The sequence below is a fragment of the Ogataea angusta genome (assembly GCF_019207475.1).
Source record: "Ogataea angusta isolate 61-244 chromosome Unknown 61-244_NODE_2_length_1002155_cov_89.706849, whole genome shotgun sequence".
NCBI lineage: Eukaryota > Fungi > Ascomycota > Pichiomycetes > Pichiales > Pichiaceae > Ogataea > Ogataea angusta.
The window spans coordinates 608,662-629,375 of NW_025065216.1; the positions used below are offsets into that span (position 1 = coordinate 608,662).

At 44.7% G+C, this 20,714-nt stretch overlaps 14 protein-coding genes across 14 annotated transcripts; 6 read left to right on the forward strand and 8 right to left on the reverse strand.

Annotated features, from left to right (window-relative positions):
• Positions 1-47: 47 nt before the first annotated feature.
• Positions 48-569, reverse strand: KL928_001179 (uncharacterized protein; the record flags this gene model as incomplete). The annotated part of the gene is made up of 1 exon (XM_043201515.1): positions 48-569. One exon carries the CDS (start codon positions 567-569, stop codon positions 48-50), a length of 522 nt encoding a protein of 173 aa, XP_043061638.1.
• A 247-nt stretch (positions 570-816) lies between these two features.
• On the reverse strand, positions 817-1,695 carry KL928_001180 (uncharacterized protein; the record flags this gene model as incomplete). The annotated part of the gene is made up of 1 exon (XM_043201517.1): positions 817-1,695. One exon carries the CDS (start codon positions 1,693-1,695, stop codon positions 817-819), a length of 879 nt encoding a protein of 292 aa, XP_043061639.1.
• A 1,535-nt stretch (positions 1,696-3,230) lies between these two features.
• KL928_001181 (uncharacterized protein) lies at positions 3,231-4,691 on the forward strand (the record flags this gene model as incomplete). The annotated part of the gene is made up of 1 exon (XM_043201518.1): positions 3,231-4,691. The coding sequence occupies one exon, from the start codon at positions 3,231-3,233 to the stop codon at positions 4,689-4,691; it is 1,461 nt and encodes a 486-aa protein (XP_043061640.1).
• A 72-nt stretch (positions 4,692-4,763) lies between these two features.
• KL928_001182 (uncharacterized protein) lies at positions 4,764-5,424 on the reverse strand (the record flags this gene model as incomplete). Its single annotated transcript, XM_043201519.1, has 2 exons — positions 4,764-4,791; positions 4,856-5,424. The coding sequence occupies 2 exons, from the start codon at positions 5,422-5,424 to the stop codon at positions 4,764-4,766; spliced, it is 597 nt and encodes a 198-aa protein (XP_043061641.1).
• Positions 5,425-5,492: 68 nt separating this feature from the next.
• Positions 5,493-6,207, forward strand: KL928_001183 (uncharacterized protein; the record flags this gene model as incomplete). Its single annotated transcript, XM_043201520.1, has 2 exons — positions 5,493-6,097; positions 6,177-6,207. The coding sequence occupies 2 exons, from the start codon at positions 5,493-5,495 to the stop codon at positions 6,205-6,207; spliced, it is 636 nt and encodes a 211-aa protein (XP_043061642.1).
• Positions 6,208-6,323: 116 nt separating this feature from the next.
• On the forward strand, positions 6,324-7,285 carry KL928_001184 (uncharacterized protein; the record flags this gene model as incomplete). Its single annotated transcript, XM_043201521.1, has 2 exons — positions 6,324-7,192; positions 7,270-7,285. 2 exons carry the CDS (start codon positions 6,324-6,326, stop codon positions 7,283-7,285), a joined length of 885 nt encoding a protein of 294 aa, XP_043061643.1.
• Positions 7,286-7,378: 93 nt separating this feature from the next.
• Positions 7,379-8,812, reverse strand: KL928_001185 (uncharacterized protein; the record flags this gene model as incomplete). The annotated part of the gene is made up of 1 exon (XM_043201522.1): positions 7,379-8,812. The coding sequence occupies one exon, from the start codon at positions 8,810-8,812 to the stop codon at positions 7,379-7,381; it is 1,434 nt and encodes a 477-aa protein (XP_043061644.1).
• Positions 8,813-8,860: 48 nt separating this feature from the next.
• KL928_001186 (uncharacterized protein) lies at positions 8,861-9,901 on the forward strand (the record flags this gene model as incomplete). Its single annotated transcript, XM_043201523.1, has 1 exon — positions 8,861-9,901. The coding sequence occupies one exon, from the start codon at positions 8,861-8,863 to the stop codon at positions 9,899-9,901; it is 1,041 nt and encodes a 346-aa protein (XP_043061645.1).
• A 35-nt stretch (positions 9,902-9,936) lies between these two features.
• KL928_001187 (uncharacterized protein) lies at positions 9,937-12,456 on the reverse strand (the record flags this gene model as incomplete). The annotated part of the gene is made up of 1 exon (XM_043201524.1): positions 9,937-12,456. The coding sequence occupies one exon, from the start codon at positions 12,454-12,456 to the stop codon at positions 9,937-9,939; it is 2,520 nt and encodes an 839-aa protein (XP_043061646.1).
• A 220-nt stretch (positions 12,457-12,676) lies between these two features.
• KL928_001188 (uncharacterized protein) lies at positions 12,677-14,962 on the forward strand (the record flags this gene model as incomplete). Its single annotated transcript, XM_043201525.1, has 1 exon — positions 12,677-14,962. One exon carries the CDS (start codon positions 12,677-12,679, stop codon positions 14,960-14,962), a length of 2,286 nt encoding a protein of 761 aa, XP_043061647.1.
• Positions 14,963-15,015: 53 nt separating this feature from the next.
• KL928_001189 (uncharacterized protein) lies at positions 15,016-16,491 on the reverse strand (the record flags this gene model as incomplete). Its single annotated transcript, XM_043201526.1, has 1 exon — positions 15,016-16,491. One exon carries the CDS (start codon positions 16,489-16,491, stop codon positions 15,016-15,018), a length of 1,476 nt encoding a protein of 491 aa, XP_043061648.1.
• A 366-nt stretch (positions 16,492-16,857) lies between these two features.
• Positions 16,858-17,928, reverse strand: KL928_001190 (uncharacterized protein; the record flags this gene model as incomplete). The annotated part of the gene is made up of 1 exon (XM_043201528.1): positions 16,858-17,928. One exon carries the CDS (start codon positions 17,926-17,928, stop codon positions 16,858-16,860), a length of 1,071 nt encoding a protein of 356 aa, XP_043061649.1.
• Positions 17,929-18,029: 101 nt separating this feature from the next.
• On the forward strand, positions 18,030-19,769 carry KL928_001191 (uncharacterized protein; the record flags this gene model as incomplete). The annotated part of the gene is made up of 1 exon (XM_043201529.1): positions 18,030-19,769. One exon carries the CDS (start codon positions 18,030-18,032, stop codon positions 19,767-19,769), a length of 1,740 nt encoding a protein of 579 aa, XP_043061650.1.
• A 44-nt stretch (positions 19,770-19,813) lies between these two features.
• KL928_001192 (uncharacterized protein) lies at positions 19,814-20,656 on the reverse strand (the record flags this gene model as incomplete). Its single annotated transcript, XM_043201530.1, has 1 exon — positions 19,814-20,656. The coding sequence occupies one exon, from the start codon at positions 20,654-20,656 to the stop codon at positions 19,814-19,816; it is 843 nt and encodes a 280-aa protein (XP_043061651.1).
• Between the last annotated feature and the right edge of the window lie 58 nt (positions 20,657-20,714).

Genomic DNA, 20,714 nt, shown 5'->3' on the forward strand with positions numbered 1-20,714 from the left:
AAACTCCGAAACCGGTCCGTCACCGGCGAGCTAGAAAATCGATAATATTATACAGTCGTGACCTTGAAAGAGTCACCGGAATGTTGTTTGATGAGTTGCAGAAGAGCATAGTTGGAGGTGCCGGAAAGAGAAGGTGCTTTGGAATCGGCAGGAGTTAGCAACAATTCCTTCAAGCATTTGTTTTCCATTTCCAAAGTTTTGATCCTGACTTTCAAAGAGTCTATGTGACGATGCACCTGATCAAATCTCTCCTCCATTTCCTTCTCCTTCTGCTTCTTCTTGATGCGAAACCGCGCTGAAGCAAGAGTATTTCGGCGTCTCTTCTCGAGACTGTTGTTCTGAACTTGCGATGATATGGTGGTAAGTTGTGGATCGAGACTTGTTTCTTGTGGAGATATGGTCAATTGCGCATCAGAATCAAAATTGCGGAATTCGTTGTTCGAGAACAACGAAAGGTCGGTGTCCGTTCTTTGCTCCTGAGTACTAGATGGATAAAAATTGAAATCAAATTCATCTAGGAGCGAGGCTTTCTTTTCGGGATCCATAGTGATCATGTTCTTGGGGGTCATATGACTTTGAGCAAGAAAGGAAAGAATATGGTGCCTGAGAGGAGCCAGAGTTTTATTGAGGGCCAAATAAGTGAAAAATTGGTGACAAGAAGCTGTGGCTTACAAATCCACAGCTCGATCTTTTTACTGGAGCAAAGCGCCACAATGCAACAAATGAATATGTCATAAATGCACAGCCGCTTATAAAGATCTAGAATATGAAAAGGAAAATTTGGTATGAAAAGGAAATTTCAGATTCGCAAAAAAATTACATAAGCAGAGCTGCAAGACCGACAATAGCGGCACCAGCTCCAACGGCGAGTTTAGCACCAGCTCCCGAGTAAGTGGAGATGGTTCCGCTAGAGTTGGACGAAGAGGAGCTGGACAGGGCCTCTGAAGTGGAAGCAACGGAGCTAGACTCGGCTGCCTGGGTTTCAGCTTGGGCAGAGGAGCTAGCGGCCTCAGAAGAGCTGACAGCCTCGGAAGAGGAAGCAGCAGCCTCAGAGGAAGCAGCAGCCTCAGAGGAAACGGCAGCCTCAGAGGAAGTAGTAGCAGCAGCGGAGGTAGCGGCCTCGGTCGAGGCAGCAGCAGATGAAGAAGAGACTTCAGTAGCCTCGGTTGTAGCCTGGGTAGAGGAAGTAGTCTCTTCAGTGGCCTCGGTTGAGGAGGCAGCCGAAGAGGAAGAGGTCTCGGAAGCTTCGGTTGAGGAAGCAGCCGACGAAGAAGAGACTTCGGTGGACTCAGCAGCAACAGAGGAGGTGGATGCTGCTGCTGCGGTGCTGGAGGCACAAGCAGTACCAGTTGGCTCGGTGCTGGTAGAACATTGAGCCAAAGCAGAGGTCAAGTAGGTTCCGTAGTCATCCCACAGACACCATCCACAGTCAAGGCAGTCTGGGACGTAAGACAAGAATTGACCGTCGGAAGCACAGAGACAGCTGGAGTCGTAGTCTGAATCCTCGGAGCCAGTAGCGGAACACTGACGGGCAGCCAAAATAGCGTAACCACAGGAAGCGTGGCAAGCGTAACTTGCCTCTGCGGCAACTGGGAGTCCGACAGCCTTAGCGAAAGCAAATGGGTCGGCTTGAGGGGCAGCCGAAACGGCAGTAAGAGCGAAAGCTGTAGCGCAAAGAGTTTTAAACGAGAGCATTGGATATCTTTGATGGTCTCTACTCGAGGAGCACGAGGCTTTATATATCTTTTATTGCCTGCTTAGCTGCTTCCAGAAACGGTCTCCAGGTTCTATTTTTGTGAATAAGGGTAGCCGTTATGGTCGATTAATACGCAGGTGTGCTTGAATTGCATCTATGAGGTATTCCGTGATTGGCTTTTCTGGTGCTCAGCGAGCGCACTTTTCGGTTTTTAACGAGCGAAAACAAAGAATAAAAAATGTAGCCGCATGAAAATGCTTCTAAGAAATTTAGGACCCTGCACCATGTATAGAGAGAGTGCCCGATACCGCCTTTTCGTTTCGAGAGCGGAAAAAAGCCCACATTTGCCAAACAGAACATCTCTACACCTCGTTTTAGAAATAAATAAATCTCACCTGTTTAGCAAAATATTACATAATTATCATATCTCTATCACAGGGCGTACAAAGCAAGCGCTCCAACAGCAGCTAGGGCTCCAACACGAACGGCAGGAGCACCATCTTCGTAGGTTGAAATGGAAGCAGAAGTGCACTTCTCCTCAGTACAGGTAATGGTCAACGTCTCAGTACCATTGTAAGCGAAAGTACAAGTAGCCAGAGCAAGAATAGCGAACGATAACTTCATAGTGGTGGTTCTGTATGAAATTAGCAAGAGAGACAACAGGCTGTGCTTCCTTATATACCTCTGTCTTATCTCACCCTTATCGCAATCTGATCGAACTTTGCTGCATCTAACCCAATTCGATAAAATTAGATTTCCATTTGCGGTAAAGTGATTAATAACGAAATTCTCAATATTGGTCAATATTGGCGAAGCCGAGATATGGGTGAACTGTGAATTAATGAGTACCGAGGACTCTTACAGCAACCTGAGCAAACTTGGGGCGCTGTGGTTATCGTTTTTGTTTTTCCATTGGCCGTCGATCGGTCTCGTGTGTTCAAACCTAGCACTCGCCTCCCTAAGCCTCTCCTTCAACATTAATTCTACATCCAGGAAACACGCAACTGCCCCAAATCGGGAACACATATGGTTTGTTTTGTCACTTTCGAAAATTGCATTCTGCGAGCTTCATGATTGGGTTGCCACTATATTATAATCAGATAGCAATGTATTGTAATTCGGATCTTCTGAAATGCTAAAAAGAATCATGCTACCATCCAGATTTTTTATACAAGATACATCGTGCCTGTTGCGTACAGGAATACAGGTTTTACCTGAAATGAGTCCGCCTCATATTCGATTTGAGGTTGCAAAGTTTACCTGACTTGTCAAATTGACGCCCGAACAACTAGAACGATCTTTCATATGCTAGCTGATGAGTGAACTTCTATTTCACACAATTCGCTAGTCAACCAAGTTGTCGTCGCCCAGAAATGTTTCGCATTATGGACGCATGCTGTTGCTCTCCAGTAGATTAGCCTCTTTATTACGTAATCACAAAAATTTGAGATTCAACGGGTAAACTTTAAAACAAAAAATACGTAGATCAAACGATTGTTGTTTTACTCCAACGAATATCCCCTTGGCACAAATCATGTCTACCAGGGTCAGCAATGCCACGGCAGATATACAACGGACGGACCAGCCTGTATACCAGAGAAAGCGTTCGGCATCCAAAACACAGAGCAATTACAACTCTGTCAATAACAATGCCTTATATACAGGGTCGCCGCTTCCAAGTCAGCCTGAAGCCCGTGAGAGTGATCCACAGCCCCCACGCTTGCAAAAATTTGCTCACGTTGTGAAATTAGTGTCTCCTGATCAGTCACCTTCAGAATTTGTCAAGATCTTGAATGTTCCCCTCGCGCCGGAGTCTCTCAAGATTGGCCGTCAGAACGTGCCTAAGGTCACAAACAAGATAACAGATGGATACTTTGATTCACGTGTTCTTTCTAGAAATCATGCTGAGCTATTCATAAGAGACAACAAGCTGTACATTAGGGATTTAAAGTCGTCCAATGGAACATTCATTAATGATGAGAAACTAGAGCCACACAAAGAATATGAGTTGAGACTAGGCGACAAGCTAGATCTGGGCACCACGCTGGAGTCACAAGTAGCACACAAAAAGATTACATGCAAGGTGGTGGAACTGACATACATGAGTCTAGAGGAATATGAAAATGTCATTAGCCAAACTTTGAGTAAAGGCAATCAAGAAAGTAGGAAATTGGAGCTATTTAACAGTTCACTAGATGCTCTTATTTTCAGCGACGTGATAGAAGAGCAAGAAGACCTGGTGCTAGAGTCACTAATGGATGAGCTCTCCCATGTGGAAGAGAAAGAGACAACGAAAAAAGAGGAAAATAAAATTGTGACTAATTTGAATATCAAGCCGTCGGCCAAACTTGATGATGTGGTACGAAAGCTCATTATATCAATTAACAACGAGTACATACAACAGCAGAGGCTTCGAGAAATCTCCAAGTTCATGAAAAACTATACACAGTATACTCCAACAGCTTTCAACCTGGGACAAAGCGACTCAGATGAACGTGTCAAGGTTTTAGAAGAGGAATTGATAGACCTACGAGAGCAACTAGCAGTCGCTCGTGCTAGTGAAATTAGTGCAGCCGTAAAATTCAACGAAAAAGAGGAAGCCCATTTGAAGGTGCTGAAAGAATTGGAAATTGTCAAGTCAAAACTGGGGTCAGTATTAGACGATTTAGAAAAAGAGAAAACCATGAAGGTGCAGGCGCAAAAGGAAGTATATTCTCTAGGGCTCAAGGTGGAAGAATTGACGCGACAATTAGAAAATTCCAAAGAGGTATGTCGGAAGCCGACTGAGCCTTCCACTGAGGTTGAAACCTCAAAAAGTGAGCATGAAACTCGTAACCAAAAACTCGATTTACAGATAGAAGCCGCAAAGCCGTTTACCGTGCAACGTCAGTTCAACACTATTCCAATATTTGCTGCTTCCACAGTGTTGATCGCCGTGGCCATTGCATTATTCTTTAAATATGATCCCAACATCATTCGATGGGTTCCAACTTGACATTGGGCTGAGCTTCCACTTTCAAGCCCAATCGATTAGCCAGGTGCTTCACGAATGAATCAGCCAATCTATCTATATCCACCACTTTACCGGTTTCTTCCTTGATTGATGTCTGATGGTACTGGTCAAGACCGCAAAGCACTATTCTCGGATCGTTTACATACGACAAATCGGGGAATGCGTTGATTGATATTCCATGAGACGTTATCGATCGTCGCAAATTGACTCCTATCGAGGCGATTTTCCGCAGACCGTTATTATCAACCCAGACTCCCGTGTTCTCGGTTGTCACCGCATTGAGACCCACCCAAGGTTCTCGCAATGTTTCGATTGCGCATTGTTCGAGCAAGGATACATAGCATTTTGATTTAAGACCTTTGAACTCGCTCAAATCTAGGAGTGGATAGATTACCAGCTGTCCCGGACCATGGTATGTGATCTGGCCCCCTCTGGATGTCTGTACGAACTTAGCATTTTTTATGACTTCTATGAATTTTCGACGCTCAGGGGTTGTATTGATCCGTTCTCGTTTGCCTCCCGTGTACGTGTGCTGAAACTGGAAAGACAGGACCGTGGGCCTTTCATTTGGTATCTTGTTCTTTTTATTTTCAAGCATTTCCGAAACAAGATGCTCTTGAATTCGGTTGCCCTGCTCGTAGCACAGGATCCTGTCGTAGTGCACATGTCGGAGAACGGAGGTGAGGCTTCGCGGTGAGTACCTTGAGCAGGCCATTGTGCAAAATATTTCACAGAAAAAGCGTTACATAATCAGATCAAAATATTTATCGTTTTCTACGCGTCATGAGGGTTCTTTGTGTTGCCGAGAAACCTGCCATTGCGAAAGCCGTGGCTTTCATACTTGGAGGGGGACGGGTATCCACGCGACAAACAAAGGTAGGTTGGATCAAGAACTACGATTTCGAGTTCAACTTCCCGCAGTTCGGGAGCTGTGAGGTTACGATGACGGCGGTGACTGGCCACATTACCACGATAGATTTCCCTGAAAACTACGGTTGGGGCAAATGCGAGCACTCGAGTCTCTTTGAGGCCCCAATTCTCACGAGATTCACTGACAAAAATTCCATGAACATTGCCAAAAATATCACTGATGAAGCTTCACGATCGAATATTCTAATGATATGGACAGATTGCGATCGAGAAGGAGAGTACATTGGATACGAGATTATGGAACAGGCAAAAAAGAAGAACCCCAGCATCAATTTGGAGACCACCCAGCGAGCGCACTTCTCCCATCTTGAACGGTCGCATGTGATTCGGGCAGCATGCAATACCACGAAACTAGATCAAAAGGCGATCGACGCCGTTCTGACACGCATGGAGCTCGACTTGCGCACTGGGTCCAGCTTCACGCGCCTTCTCACGGACCTGTTCAGAAGAACTTTCAAGTATGATAGCGTCGTGTCCTATGGAGGATGCCAGTTTCCTACGCTCGGTTTTGTGGTTGATCGGTACAAAAGAATCAAGAACTTTGTACCGGAGGAATTCTGGTATTTGAATCTCGCTTTCAAAAAGAAGAATGACAAAGCCAAAGGAACAACATCTGCCACATGGGCTAGAGGTCATTTGTTTGATAGATTTGCGGCCCTATGCATATATCAGAATTGTATCGAGATGGATGGTAATGAGGCAACAGTGGTATCGCTCGACACGAAACCAACGTCAAATTGGGCTCCTTTGCCGCTTACAACAGTCGAGATGCAAAAAGACTGTGCTAGATTCTTCAAATTTAGTGCAAAACAAACGCTCACCATTGCAGAAAAGCTGTACAATTCTGGATTTATTTCCTACCCCAGGACAGAGACCGACCGATTTCCCAAAAACATGGACTTCAAAAAATTGATCCAGTCGCAAACACAATCCCAAACGTGGGGTCATTATGCCCAAATGCTGTTGAACGATGGTAGCAAATTCAGGCAGCCGAGAGAGGGCTCGCATGACGACAAAGCACACCCTCCCATTCATCCTGTTATATTCACGAGTGGAGAGTCACTGAATGCAAACGAGCGCAAGCTCTACGAGTACGTAGTGCGACGGTTTCTGGGATGTTGTTCCAAGGACGCGACAGGTTTGAGGACTAGTCTGACTCTCAAATGGGGGACAGAAACATTCACGACTTCTGGACTCATTGTCAAGGAGCTCAATTATTTGGAAGTGTATATCTACAATTCGTGGGAGTCTTCCAAGTCCAAGATTCCAGAAGTTCAGGCCGGGGAGAAGGTGACTCTAACCTCTGCACAGTTATCCACCGGAAAAACATCACCTCCGAGCCCTCTCACCGAGCCCGAGCTCATTGCATTGATGGATATTAACGGAATCGGCACCGACGCGACTATCGCAGAGCATATTGAAAAAATCATAGAGCGCTCATATGTCACCAAAGAGGATCAGGGCCGCGGAAAATCAAAGTCCAAGGTTCTTATTCCAACGGAGCTCGGCTACGCCCTGGCAGAAGGGTTTGGCCAGATCGGCTTCGATAGCATGTCCTTGACGAAACCCTTCTTGCGCAAGAATCTTGAAGTCAAACTGAAGTCTATTTGCGAGGGATCCGTGCACAAAGACCAGGTGCTCCATGAAATAGGGTCCATGTATCGCGAGGCATTCGCTTTGACCAGCCGCAGCTCACGCCTTCTGACGGACAGTTATCGAACTGTAACGGCCAGCAACGCTTAGCACATCTCCAGTGGAGGAGGAACGTCCGGGACCTGTCCCAAAGTAAAACGCTCGGCCTTGAACTCATTAATAATAGATTCCGACAAGTCTTCGAGTTTGGTCTTTGGCTCTTCTATTCCAGACTGTTTGAAAGCGGTAGGGGTAGGGTTTGTAGTTTGTCCGAAGGAAGATGCATTTGGTTGTCCGAAAGGCGAGTTCTGAGCTTGTCCAAAAGGCGTAGATGATGAATTACCAAAAGGCGACGAATTGCTGGCATTGCTAGCCGTAGCCTGGCCAAAAGGTTTAGCAGTAGCGGTAGGCTGCGCAAAAGGACTGGCTTTTTGAGCCCCAAATGCGCCGAACCCGCTTTTTCCAAAGGCAGAAGACGCCTGCGGGTTTCCAAAAGGACCAGCGTTGGCCGTAGTGGACTGTAATCCTGCTCCAAAAGGACTGGGCTGAACCGTATTGGTTTGGCCCCCAAAAGGACTAGAAGCCATATTTTGGCCACCAAAAGGACCTGTAGAGGACGAAGAAGCAGCCGTGGCAGCTCCATTAGGAAATGACGCCGTACCTGAATTCATTGTGTTGCCAGAGATTGCGCCAAAGGGACTGACAGTGTTAGTGGATGTACTGGATTGGGCTCCAAATGGATTGGGTTTGGCACCTGCCAAAGCTGCCGTGGGTTGCCCAAAACCTGTTCTGCCAAAACCCGAGGAGACTCCTGATGAGCTGCCAAATGGACTAGATACGCTGTTTGTGTTGGCTTGTGATCCGAAGGGATTGGGCTTGGACCCAAAACCTGCACTTCCAAAAGCAGGTGTGCCGGACGATGCAAATGGGTTGGAGATTGTTGTCGCTGCCGCACCAAATGGATTGGGTTGCGCTGCGGGGCCCCCAAAAGGGTTTTTAGTGGAGCCGAAAGAGGAACTCTGCTGATTGAAAGGCGACGAATTTCGATTTCCAAACGGCAAGGATGATGATGAAGACGGGACAGTGTTCGTATTGATAGAGAAATTGATGAACGGTTTGACGTCTGCTGGATTCTTCTCTGCTGCTAATTGCAAATACCGAGCAGCCTTTTGGGCATCTTTTCGCACAGATTCTAAGCATTTGAGCATGTCTTGTTTTCGACTATTATATTCACGGATGGCTGTATCTGGGTTTTGATAGTAGTGAAGCCGTAGCTCCTCATATGACATGTCTCTTCCACTTATGATGTTTACATTAGCGGGCGGAGGCAAACTGAAAGCAGTCAATATTGCGCCATTGCGAACATCAGGCAGTATGGCATCGATATTCTTTCTTATATCCTCTGTTTTGGCCTGTAAGGAGGAGGCAGATGTGAAACTCTTCAAATCCTCATGTCCATTTTTGATGTGAAGATTGTGACATCGGTTTCCGTAGCGGCAATTGCCATTCTGGAAATACGGGCACACCTTTCTTTGAGACATGCCAATAAATAAGAAATATATAAAAAAATAGTCTCACTGTTTTTGAGCATGATTTGCGTAGAGTGCTCTACACCCATTCAGACGCTCTATGAGAAATATAAGGGGGATCATATTCGATTGACGATATGCTCTAACTGCCACAAAGTTGCAGACCGATATATAGAATTTGATAAGGTGCTGTTATTCATCGATCTGATGCTTTTGAAACCTCAGGCCTATAGACACACGATCTACAACCAATCGTTGAACTATGGAGCGGACTCTGCAGATGGAAAAGGAGATTTACAAAGCCATAAAAGAACTTTCTTTCAACGACATGGCCCGTTCTTGCGCCTGCTGGTGCTCATGCTTCTATTCGAGGTCTACCTGACCTGGGCCTACGAGGAAAAGAACTACTTGGAAAACATATACAGGACGTCATTGATCAACCGGATAGTATTGGAGCTGCCAAGAATCATGTCACAGTACTCATTTTTTCTCACAAAGGCCGTTCTCGATACCGTGGTTTTGCATTTGTCGCTTCAATTCTTCATATACAAACTCCTTGGATTTGGATATCCGATAACAGTCGAATTTGAAAATCATGTGCCTCTGTCGTCTCTCAAAGCTTTGCCGTCCAATGAATCACCTCGATTAGCAAGGTCTACGTCATCTTCGTCGTCTACATCATCAAGCCCTACGCACATCCAAAGAGTACACTTTTCCAGAGAATATTTCATCAGCATCATTTCCTCCACCATCCTGCTCTCCAACCTCATAAAGCTCTTCCCGATTGTGATGCTTATCTGGCCATACGACATATTCATTTTGAATGTCACAGCAAACATGGTACAAATCATACATCTTGTCATTCTCATCGAGGCCATCCATATCGTATTACTACAAAATCAGAACAATCACTACTGGAAACTCTCGCTGATAGTTTTCACGAGCTATATAATCAAACTCGTTGTCTCCAGGCTTCTAATCATGTCGGTCTTCCGGCTCATGTACCGTCTACCGTTCAAAACACTGATTTTGGATGAAATGCATCAAATCCAACTGAAGTTGGAGCTGGTGACCGAATTGTTCAAATATGTGGGTCTTTAAATATCGCTCTACAATATATTCGCGCTCTATAGAATCTAAAATTCCTCGAATGTAAACCGCTTCCGCACTGTGCCGTCCTTTGTAGCCATCACTACCTGCTCGGCATCGACTGCCAACCATGGGCCATCTAAACTTTGCACCAAATACGGATACTCGTAAGTCTGATTATACTCTCTGCGCTCGTCGATGGTGCTGGATCTCAAAGACGAGAAACTCACTCCGTTTGTCAGAGCGTGATTTACTCTTACGCCAGTTGGGCTCTGCGGGTCTGTCTCTGCTTGCGTATCCTTGTTGATAGCACGCAAAGCAATGAAAAAGCTCAGCGGCAGATAGTTGCGTTCAAAATTCCACAGATAAAAGATCGTGAGGAAGGGTAATGGGATGAGGAACATCGCCAAGATGTAAGCATTGTTCAGAGCCAAAGAGCCTGCCACTGTCAATTGAAAGAGAAGTAGACCTAGAACAATGCGACGAAATATAATTGGCATCACTTGACCTGTGGAGTGCTGCGGATGGATACATGCGTAGATAAGCAGGTACTTGTACACGAAATAACCAATTATGAAGTATGCAAGTCCCGATGACAGTATTTTGGTGGACATCACACTATAGAGCAGTGTGATAATCAAGATGAGAATGGGATGTGGTAGATGCAAGCCGAAGTTGAAAACAGGCGGCCTGTACAGCTCTTTGAAATCTCTTGGTGTCTTGCAGCTTGCCCTTATGAACATGAAACGCAACACATGGCCTGTGATCAGCAATTTAAGAGGCATGAGAGCCAACCCTTGAAGCAATATGGTATCCACGTAAAAAGATGACAATCCTCTCAAAGAGGTAGCTAGTTGCAGGGCAAGTTTCTTGGAATCGCTTAAATAACCCCAGTAATTCGAAGCGGTACCGGCCATCGTGAAGACCAGGAACAAGTTCACAAAAACGTAAAAAAAGTTCTTGGACACCACCGATAGCTCTTCTTCTCCGTGAGACACAAACCCTTGTCTGGAAGACAACCAAACGTATAGGTATGGGATCACAAAATTCAGCAAGGTGAACAGATACACAGGAAGCAGTTCAGTGACAAACTTCTGTGCCCATTCGTGTTTCTCAAGAAGTTCTCCTAAATCTGGCCAAAACTTACTGATTGTCTTCAAGTTGAGCAAAGTGGCCAGATAACCGACAGGGAAAATGAACGCAACTCCCATGATACCAGTCAATATGGTGATATAGTATATTTTCAAGACTCTGTCTTTGCGTGGCAAAGTCACGTTCTCCCAAATAATATCCTTGGGGGCAGGAGCAGTGCGGGTGATCAAGAAACTGACTCGAGGGTCTAAAACCGCTTGTGCCACCATCTGTGCTGTGGCGACCGAGTCCATGGTAATGAACGCTGTGGGAGTGGCAGGATAGTGTCTCTGACGAGCGACAACAATCTCTTCATCAATCACGTTCAATTGCTGGGTATAATAGTCAATTGCATCCACCGACTTGCCCCAGAGCCCCAAAAAACCCAGTTTTATTTGAGGTCTCTTCTTGTACACTGCAGACCCAAAACTCGTTCCGAAAGGATTGATATCAGTTGGAGAACCTTGGTATTCGACAACAGAGTTGGAGCCAAACTCGTAGTCTGAAGTATCTGCATCGGATGCTGTCCCCATATGTGTGCTATCCGACCCTTCTTCTTCATCCCGGTATCTTGGAGTTTCGGGTGTCAAAGGATAGGAGCTTTCAACAAACGGCCGAATGTTAAAGGTTGGGTTTTTTGCAGTGCCGATATACCTGGCCCAGTAGATCTCTAATTTTCGAATTATGCGGTTCCTCTGCCTGAACAACAAGTCCAGCTTCTTCCATTCCCTGCAGATGACGATTTTGGCAACCTTACCAATGCCCAAGGACTCGATGCTGTCTCGAAGCGCGCGCTCATTTCGAAGCTCGGGAGGAATTCCACTCAATCGGATGGTCCTATCCGTAATGGAATTTTGGTTGCCAAGAATACTTTGTCGGTACTGAATAACCTTGCGGGTCTGCTGCATGAGGAAATGCTCCGTGATGAAGGTAAAGACGTAAGTAAAAATGACATAAACCCACAGATATGTATGATAATCTGTTGCCTCGGAGGGATCCTTGGGGACCGAGCTATCATCGCCGTCACCTTGATCGTAGTCTCCCGTGAAGTAGTAGCGAATCGGAGAGATGACTAAAACCGAAAAGAGCCAGCACACAGACAAAAGTTTTATGCCCATCTTGAAGAACCTGAGAAACACAAAAGCATCAAGTCCGGCATATTCTAGAACATCTGCCTCCGTTATACGCCAGACAGTACCCAGCCAGCCAAATAGTGACTTGGTGGAGAGCACGGGAGGCATAAATTTGCGATTCGACACGCTTAGGTAGTTCATTCGAGCCATGTATATATTGGGGAACCGGCATCTCAAGACACAGAACGCTGTGAATATCAAAAATCCAGCCACCGCAGATATAAGCAGTTGCGTTGTAACCAGCCTGGTTGGTCTCGGGGCATCTCTCAAATTTTTTTCAATCTGCAAATAATCATCAATCATAGAACTAATCGCCTGGTATATGAGAGATTTTACTACTGTGGATTTCTTAGCAAATATTTTTTTATCTCAAGATAATATCAGGAATTTACAAGTGATTTGATCCACAAGCGCGGTAAATTACTGTTCGAGAAAAGGATAGTATTTGAGTTATCTTTTGTCTAAGAGTAAGATCCGCGTGTCACAGTCATTCAATGAGCCCCGTTTTGGCCCTGTTTCACTTATGACGAATTCAGAATTCAATAACCCTTCCAAGTTGGAGGAGCCCATAGAGCAGATATTATCCCAGAACAAGCAAAAGATTTTGGAGATTTTGGGCAACAAATACTCTAGCGATGAGTCTCTTTTGCTTGGTACCGTTAGTTTCGCTCAGTCAAAGCTAATGACCTACATCCTTGACAACTTGAGCGTGCCCACCGCTTCTCGGGCTATGCTGGGGAAAGTCGTTGACAGAGCTTGGGTCGACCTTCATCACCCCACGATCAAGATTTTTCAGTCACAATTTCGGTATCTGTCAAAAAAGAAATCATCGTCTAAAAAGCAAAGGCCTTTTACCAGCGTGGAAATCCGGAAGACATTCGAGCATTTTGTGCGGTTTATTTCCAAGTGCTATGATTTTTATATCAGTTTGGTAAAGGAAATTCTAACATCGCATGACATCATACTCTTTGTTCCGGTCAAGAAACTTACCACGACGCTGAAAATAGACATCACTTACAAAGAGCCGAGAAAATCCCCATCCCAACGTACGATCGAGTCGTTGGTCTACGTGATTAGCAAATGCGTTCTTTACATCGGAGACCTCTCTAGATATCGCGCCCTGGTTGCAAAGACATATTTGCCGACAGCTTCAATCTCCAAAGAAGACAACAACAATTATAGCAAGTCTATCGAGCTCTATAAACTGGCTCTCCTGATCTTGCCTTCTTTAGGAGATCCTTACAACCATATTGCTATCATCGATAATCTCAAAGAGGATAGTTTCAATGTGGTCTACAACTTCATCCGGTCGTCCCTCAGCAGCGAACCATTGCCCATCGGCCTCGGTAACCTTATTAATTATGTGTCCAAAAAACCTAATCCGATGTTGAGGGTTTTCGAAGCGCACAATTCAACGCCGAAATCTGATCTCACAAAGAATGTGAAGTATGAGCTGCTAAGGTATCAATTCCTTGTTCTATTCGATTACTACTTGCTGCCAGGTCAGTGGAAGGAGTCGGAGGGTTATTTGGTTCATCATCATTCAATCCCCGACATTGAGACGGACTTTTATAAATTTATGAAACAACTGGATTATCGGAAACAGGTTTTCAATGATCTATATTTCAAACAGCTTGTGATCTTGATTGGGGGATTTGAGTTGCTGGTCGATAACAATATGGTCCACCCCGAGCTGGACCATAGCACCGCTATCATCGGAGAATATTTGAAATTTACATTTAGGTTTTTGGATAACATGATGCAAATCTCGCTGGATAACTGGAATGGAAACTCGGATCAACCCGATCTCACTCATCTCTTGCTTCCTCTTGTCAGACTGATGCTTTGTTGGTTCAAGGAGAGAGAGCTTCCAAGAAGCTACCTAGTTCAAACTCCAAAATACGCTTTCAAGCTAGCCCAAATTGTCAACAACGCTGTTCAATATTTCCGCATTAACCCGGAGGCAACTTCCCAAGTGGATGCTAATACGAGGTTCAAGGACTACAAGCCTGAAAGAAAGAGACTTTTCAAAGAAGACGTTACTTTAAAAGAATTCAGACCAATCAACTATGCATTGGATGACTTCAATGATAGCAAGTTTCAAGAAAAGTCTGAGACTTCGGTGCTTGCTTTGATCGGAGAACTTCCTGACGAAAGCCACAAGTCCATGAAACTCTGTGATTACGTCCTGAGAATGATTTCCGTTGCACATATGGGAATACGCATCCTAAGTGAAAACAAAGTCGATTTGCAATTTGATCCTACAACTCAATTGTTTTTGATCCCAGACAACAAGGTGAAACAATTTACAAAGAAACGCTCCAAGCCTTTGAAGGATGGTAAATCGAATTACGAAGAAAGTGAACATCAGTTTGTTTCCATGGTCGACTCAATTGTAAGCGACCCCGAGGAAGATTTGACTGCTCAGCCTGTTAGTGCCGCAAACTCTCCAGAGCTGACTAAAGCGCCTCCAGCGACCGTGCCTGCTACAAGCCCTCCGATATTTTCTAATATCTGGTCGAACCAGCCATTGATGGCCAATTTGCAACCACAGCAAGCAAACATGGGATTTTACTACCCTATGGATACTTCTCAGTCTCAATTTTTCAAGCCTGCAGTTGACCCCCTCCCGGCCCAGACCAGCGGCAATTCATTTACTCTTCCCCCTCAGTTACCTCTGGCAGATTCTTTCAATGCAATGCACTACAATTCTTTCTTTTTCCAGCAACCGTTGAATATGGAAACAATGAACCAAGAAGTGGCACAAGAGAAACTCTATAACGCGTATCATCAGTATGGAAAACCCTAATATATACATTTATAATTAATAGACAATTTATATTGAGAGAGTCGGTTGCAAATTTAACTAGGTGGTTTTAGCGGATCGCTGGGAGAGCCTGCAGACAAGCGTTGCTCGCGCTCATATCTCTGTTTTGAACCACGTTTTTTCTTGGCTAGCGTGATGATTTTGATCTCTTCCATCTTTCCTTTTGCAGCATTTGCATTTCGCATGAAAGAAGGTCGCTCAGAGGAGTAACCATCACATTCAAGACCTAACCTCACACACTCGGAACAAACTGGCCGCTGCTCAGGACAACGTTTTCTTCTTAGTCGGCAAGTCCAACAACCGTTCTTAGATCGAGGTGCACGATTCCTTATTCTCTTCATCCGATCTTGCATGTCCTCTGGCCCGCCAGAGGCATGTGGTTTGTGGGAATCAATATCAGCAAGATCAAAGTCGTCATGCCCAAGAAAATCATCATCATCCCCAAATTGGAAGTGAACAGCAGGATCTATGTCGGACAGCGTCGTCTTTCTCTTTTTCGGGAATCTAACTTTGAGTTTTTTCTTCTTATTTTTGTCGTCTTTTGATGCGCCTTCCTTGCGCTTTTTGTTGGTGGATCCCGGCTTTCTGCCCCTTTTTTTCTTCACAGGCTGTTCCCCTACAAGCAGTGGACCAAAGGTATCTTTTATCGTGTTCGTCACTGTTGGAAAAGAGGCTTTCTTGACCTTTTTATCTTGTCTATAATCCATGCCAAAGTCAAAATCTTTCTCCTCATATTTAAGATCCGCTGGAATATTGAAAGTTGGTATCTTGAAACTCTCTGACACTGGCCTTGAGGAGGGAAGGGAGCTGATAGCATCCACACTAAATTTGTTCTTTGATTTTTCTTTCGAGTAAGATAAATCACTTGGCATCCTGTTGGCTTCTCGTGAACCAGGTAATGAGGATTGAATGTAGAAATGGGAATCATTCATATTGCCAAATGCATGTCCATCGGATAGCATGTTTTCTGTAGTATCGCCGTTCGGGGTGTCCCTCCCAAGCCAGGCATTGGATAACTCGACATCTTCATACAAGGAGCGTGGGAACATCATTCTGGAAGCCGACTGAGGTGGATCTGATCTTGAATTCAGCTTGAGGGGTGATTGCTTGAACACATCACTGTAAGCGCTCGGTGTAAGCATTGAGATTCCAGGAACTAGCCTTGGTGTGCTGTTTGAACTTTTATATAGCAATCGTGTTGGTGATATCACTTCTTTGGGCGAGTTTGTGGTATACATATCGAGAAATTTTGGATCAAATGCGGAATTGAAATTGGGCTGGAAGCTCCCCGATGAGTTGGTTTGGCGTGAGTCTGGACGGAAAGCGTTGCCATCATTGAGCGGGATAATAACTGATTGGCCTTTTGTCTCATTGGCATGGACGTTAATATTATTCAAGTCCAGAGACATAAGCGGAGTCTTGACCATGTGATTAGCAAGATCTATCGAGACGTCTCCCGTACCAGGACGGTCAATGCTCTCTGTATCCATAACAGTCTCAAAGAAACTCATTGGAACTATAATTTTAAGGCCGCAAGACTAGTTGACGTTTTGCATAGAAACAAAAAAGGGATAATTTTTTTTGGCTTTGTAAAACAAAAAAGCTATCCTTTGATTCTTTAATGCTAGTGGAGACCCAGACTCTTTCAATGCCCAGAGACACTTTCCCTTTCGATGTTATGCTTTAGAGGCTTCAGAGATTTATCTCGAAGTTGGCTGATGTTTTGTTCACTAATTGAGTATCTTTATAAAACAAAGACAATAAATCTCAATTATCTTAGCGCTCAGATATTTAATCTTTTTTTTTTTTAAGTGCGATGGGGCAAGTCGTGTAACTGTTCAGAAGGATTCACGACATGTACAGTGTTGTATTGAGATTTATTTGACAAATGGTAGCTCAGCTTCTCGATGCTCCAGTTCGCGTTTTGATATGAGGAGGTTGTTCAACAAGCTATTGACAGGAGTCGCCTGACGCTGTTGCTTGGCTGAGTTGACAATATAGCTGGTTGCGTAGCTGGGAATCGACTGTTGATGATTGAAGCCGTGTTGTTCTGCCAACTCCTTGACGAGCATCATCAGCCGTTCCTTCTTGAGCAACCGCGTCATTGAAGGGTCGTATCGATGCAGCACACGATAATGTCTCGTGGACTGTAAAACTTGTATGCATTCATCAACAATGTCAGAAACAATGCGCTCAACCGAATTTGTGTAGCCCAACGACCCTAGATCAAAATTCAGGACCTGGCCTAATGCATTTAGACAACAATCTACCACTGTTCCTTCAACCTGTACCTGGTATACGTCTTTCAAGGGGCAATACGTTGCCTGGAGTATGCGGTTGTTCAATAACCCTTTCACTACAGAAGGAACAACTGTGTCTGCAGGGAAGAAGGTGGACTGTGAGCTGACAAAACTTTCAAGGCTTTGCTTGGATGGATATGCGGAGATCAATAGTTTTCCTGCTTTTATATGGTTCACATCAAAACTTGACGGGCCGGATAAAACATGCGTGGTAACAGCTTGAAACACATTTGGCCTCATTTCGGAGCTACGAGGCCATAATCGGTCCAGAGTTGCCTGTATTGATCCCAATGGTGGATTCACAAATAGTATATTTGAATCATTGGAGATTCTGCTGACGTATGGAAGGATCTGTTCTTCCAGTTTCAGCGTGCTCATGCATACTATTAAATCGTCGACATTTGAACTGGGTGTTTCGGGAAGCCTCTCAAGCGCCTTGAATTGAAATTCCTTTGCAACAGGATTACCTGGAGTCAAACTGTTTGTATATTTTATTGTAGATCCTGCCTCGATGAATCGTCTGAACAGCCGGGAATTGCTGAAAAGCAGCTGCACATCAAATCCCTGTGCAGTCAACGTTTGCTTTGCCTGTGCTGCTAAGAACTTGAAATTCAAGTCCGAGCCTAACAAAAACGCGTTTCTTGTCATGCTAAAATAATTACGTACTTGTCGTATCTTGTAAGTCGATCGACCTCCTTACATGAAAAATTTTCGCTCCCTAAAAATTTTATCTAAAGAAGGATATTTTCATGTTTGTTCTTCTTAAACCGTTTGCTGCCGTGAGGGCGACTTTAGGCAGCCCTGCCGTTAGAAGGGCTACTGCCTTCTACAGCACCGAAGCTCTGAACCTCCAGGTTGACCAAACTGCCCTTCACCTGAAAGTTCAGGATGCTTTCACAAAGGTCGCCAGTGAGACTCTCACTGAAGTTCAAGGGAGAGTGATTCCTGAGATGCTTACTACCAGTAATGGTGTGCTGGTGAGAGCCAAAACCGGAACCGGTAAGACCTACGCATTCGGTCTTCCTGTGATTGACGAGTGGTTAAAGGATAAAAATTTCGGAAAGCAAGAGAGCGTTCACACCGTGGTGATCAACCCGACTAGAGACCTTGCTTTCCAAACGCAAAGGGCGTTGGATAAGGTTTGGAAGGATGCTGCCCCTAGAAACAACCGCCGAGGTATCGATTTGTGTGTTGGTCAAATGAAGTATGATCAGATCAGAAGAGGAGTCAATGGAAGATTCAAATCGGCAGCCTTAGTGGCAACACCAGGAAGACTGCTGGACATGTTGGAATCTGATCACTCTTTTGCAAACTCGTTCAAAGATTTGAGACATTTTGTTATTGATGAGGCCGACGTTCTTTGCGCTCATGATTTCAAGGAAGCTTTACTGGCTATTGTTAGCCGGATCAAAGAAAATCACCAAGATCCTAGCTTGCTGAAAGTGACCATGTTTTCTGCCACTATGGACTCGAACACCAAAGAACTTGCTCGCAAACTAATGGGCGAGAATTACAAGTACATTGATGTGAGTTCTGGCCCGGAAGTGACGGACACTGTTAACCAGTCTTTAGTGACAACAGATAGCCTTTTCGAAAGTTTTGCTGTTGCCCTGAAGTTGGTGATTGAAAAGCTAGGTGATGCCAACGGTAAGGTGATCGTGTTCATGCCAAACATCAAAACCACTGACTTTTTCTACTGTTTGGCTAAAGAAGTCATTGGTGAATACTACGGCAGAAAAGCTGAGGTTTGCACCCTGCATGGGGATTTGAGTCAGGGTGCTCGCAACAGAAACCAGATCAGGTTCAGAAGTGCCAAAACGGGAGTTTTGGTTTCGTCGAACGTTGGTGCTAGAGGAATGGATTTCCCTGGTGTCAACAGTGTGATTCAGTTGGGAGTGCAATATGAAACAGCTTCTCACACTCACAGGGTTGGCAGAACAGGAAGGGCTGGAACCACAGGAGAGTCCATCTCCATTTTGACTGAGCACGAAATGTTTTATGCTGGAAGATTGAAGAAAGAGGGTCATGAGTTTGAAATCTTAGATAAACCTGAGATCACTCCTGAGTTTGCAAATCAAATTACCGATGTTTCGAGACATATTCCATCCGATATCAATCTGATGGTCACGTCGCTTTTGGGTTCTTACGGCTCTGTGCCTCGGATCGAGAAAGATGGTGATCCAAAAAGTCTCGCTCTTGATTGCGGAGATCTCTATCAAAAGTTTATGGGCGAGGGTAATTTGCCCTCTGTCAGGGCAGCCGATCTGGACAGATTCAGGATTTCATCTCGTGATGCTGAAGGGGTGTTCAACGTGAGAGGCAATTTGAGAGGAGGATCTAATTTTGGAGGATACAACAGAGGAAACAGGACATTTGGAGACAGAAGTGAGGGTTCATACAAGCCAAGAAGATCTGGTAATGGGTACGGAGGTAACTTTGAAAAAAAGAATTTCGGAAACCGCCGCTGGGACAGGAACAATAAGTTTTAGACGAGAGTTACATGCGCTACGAACTTGCTGTAAATTTTAGATCTTTAATGATGTATATAGTCGTCGCAAATTATATTGATATTATGATGTGCTTGAATAGCCAGCGATGATCTGTTGTAGCTTTCGGAACATTGGCGTAGTTTTCCCACTCTTTCTTTCGAGGTCGTCAATATTTTGTTCAGGATCTTTTTAATTAGTAAGTCGGTATTCTTTTTATAGGCACCACCCTCGCTCATGCCACTAATAATTGCAAGTATTTTGCTAAGATCTTTTACCTGTAGCGTTGCCAGAGCGATCTCAGTCCGGAATGATATCTGATCCGACATTACAGTGTACTCACCGTAGTAGTTGTGTTCTTTAAGAAATTCCGATTGTTCTGCTCTGAGCAAGGCCAAAACGTAGGGTGTTATATCAACGCTGTTCCATGGATTACAACGAGATGGTAGCATAAATCCATACTCGCAGAGAAGAAACTCGTCACTGTGCGCTCCGTAGCTGAAAAAGATTTGGTCTCCACCACTATATGGACGAGGCCCAGACGTCACTTGAAATCCTTTAGTCGGAGAAATACTAACAAAGCAATGATCTTCAGGTGCGTGGTTAATGAAGTCAACAAAAGGGACCATTGTAAGATTGTCTTCCAGCTTTTTTTCCAATATTTCTGGTAGCTCCATGTATAAACATCTGGAATTGCAGCAAACCCAAGCCCATAAAAAATCATCTTGGGAAACAGGGTTTGCAGAGTCCAGACCAACATCAGAAAGAAACTCTTGGACAGTTCTGTAGTCGCGAAGAAATTTCTCCTGCTGGGTTTTAGCGTGTTCTTTGATGGAGATTGGTAGCAGATCAAATACTGGATCATTTTGAAGAGCCCAAATCATGGGCATCCCATCAAGATCCGATATTGATGGGAGGACATCAATGAAGGGTTTCCAATAGGAATTT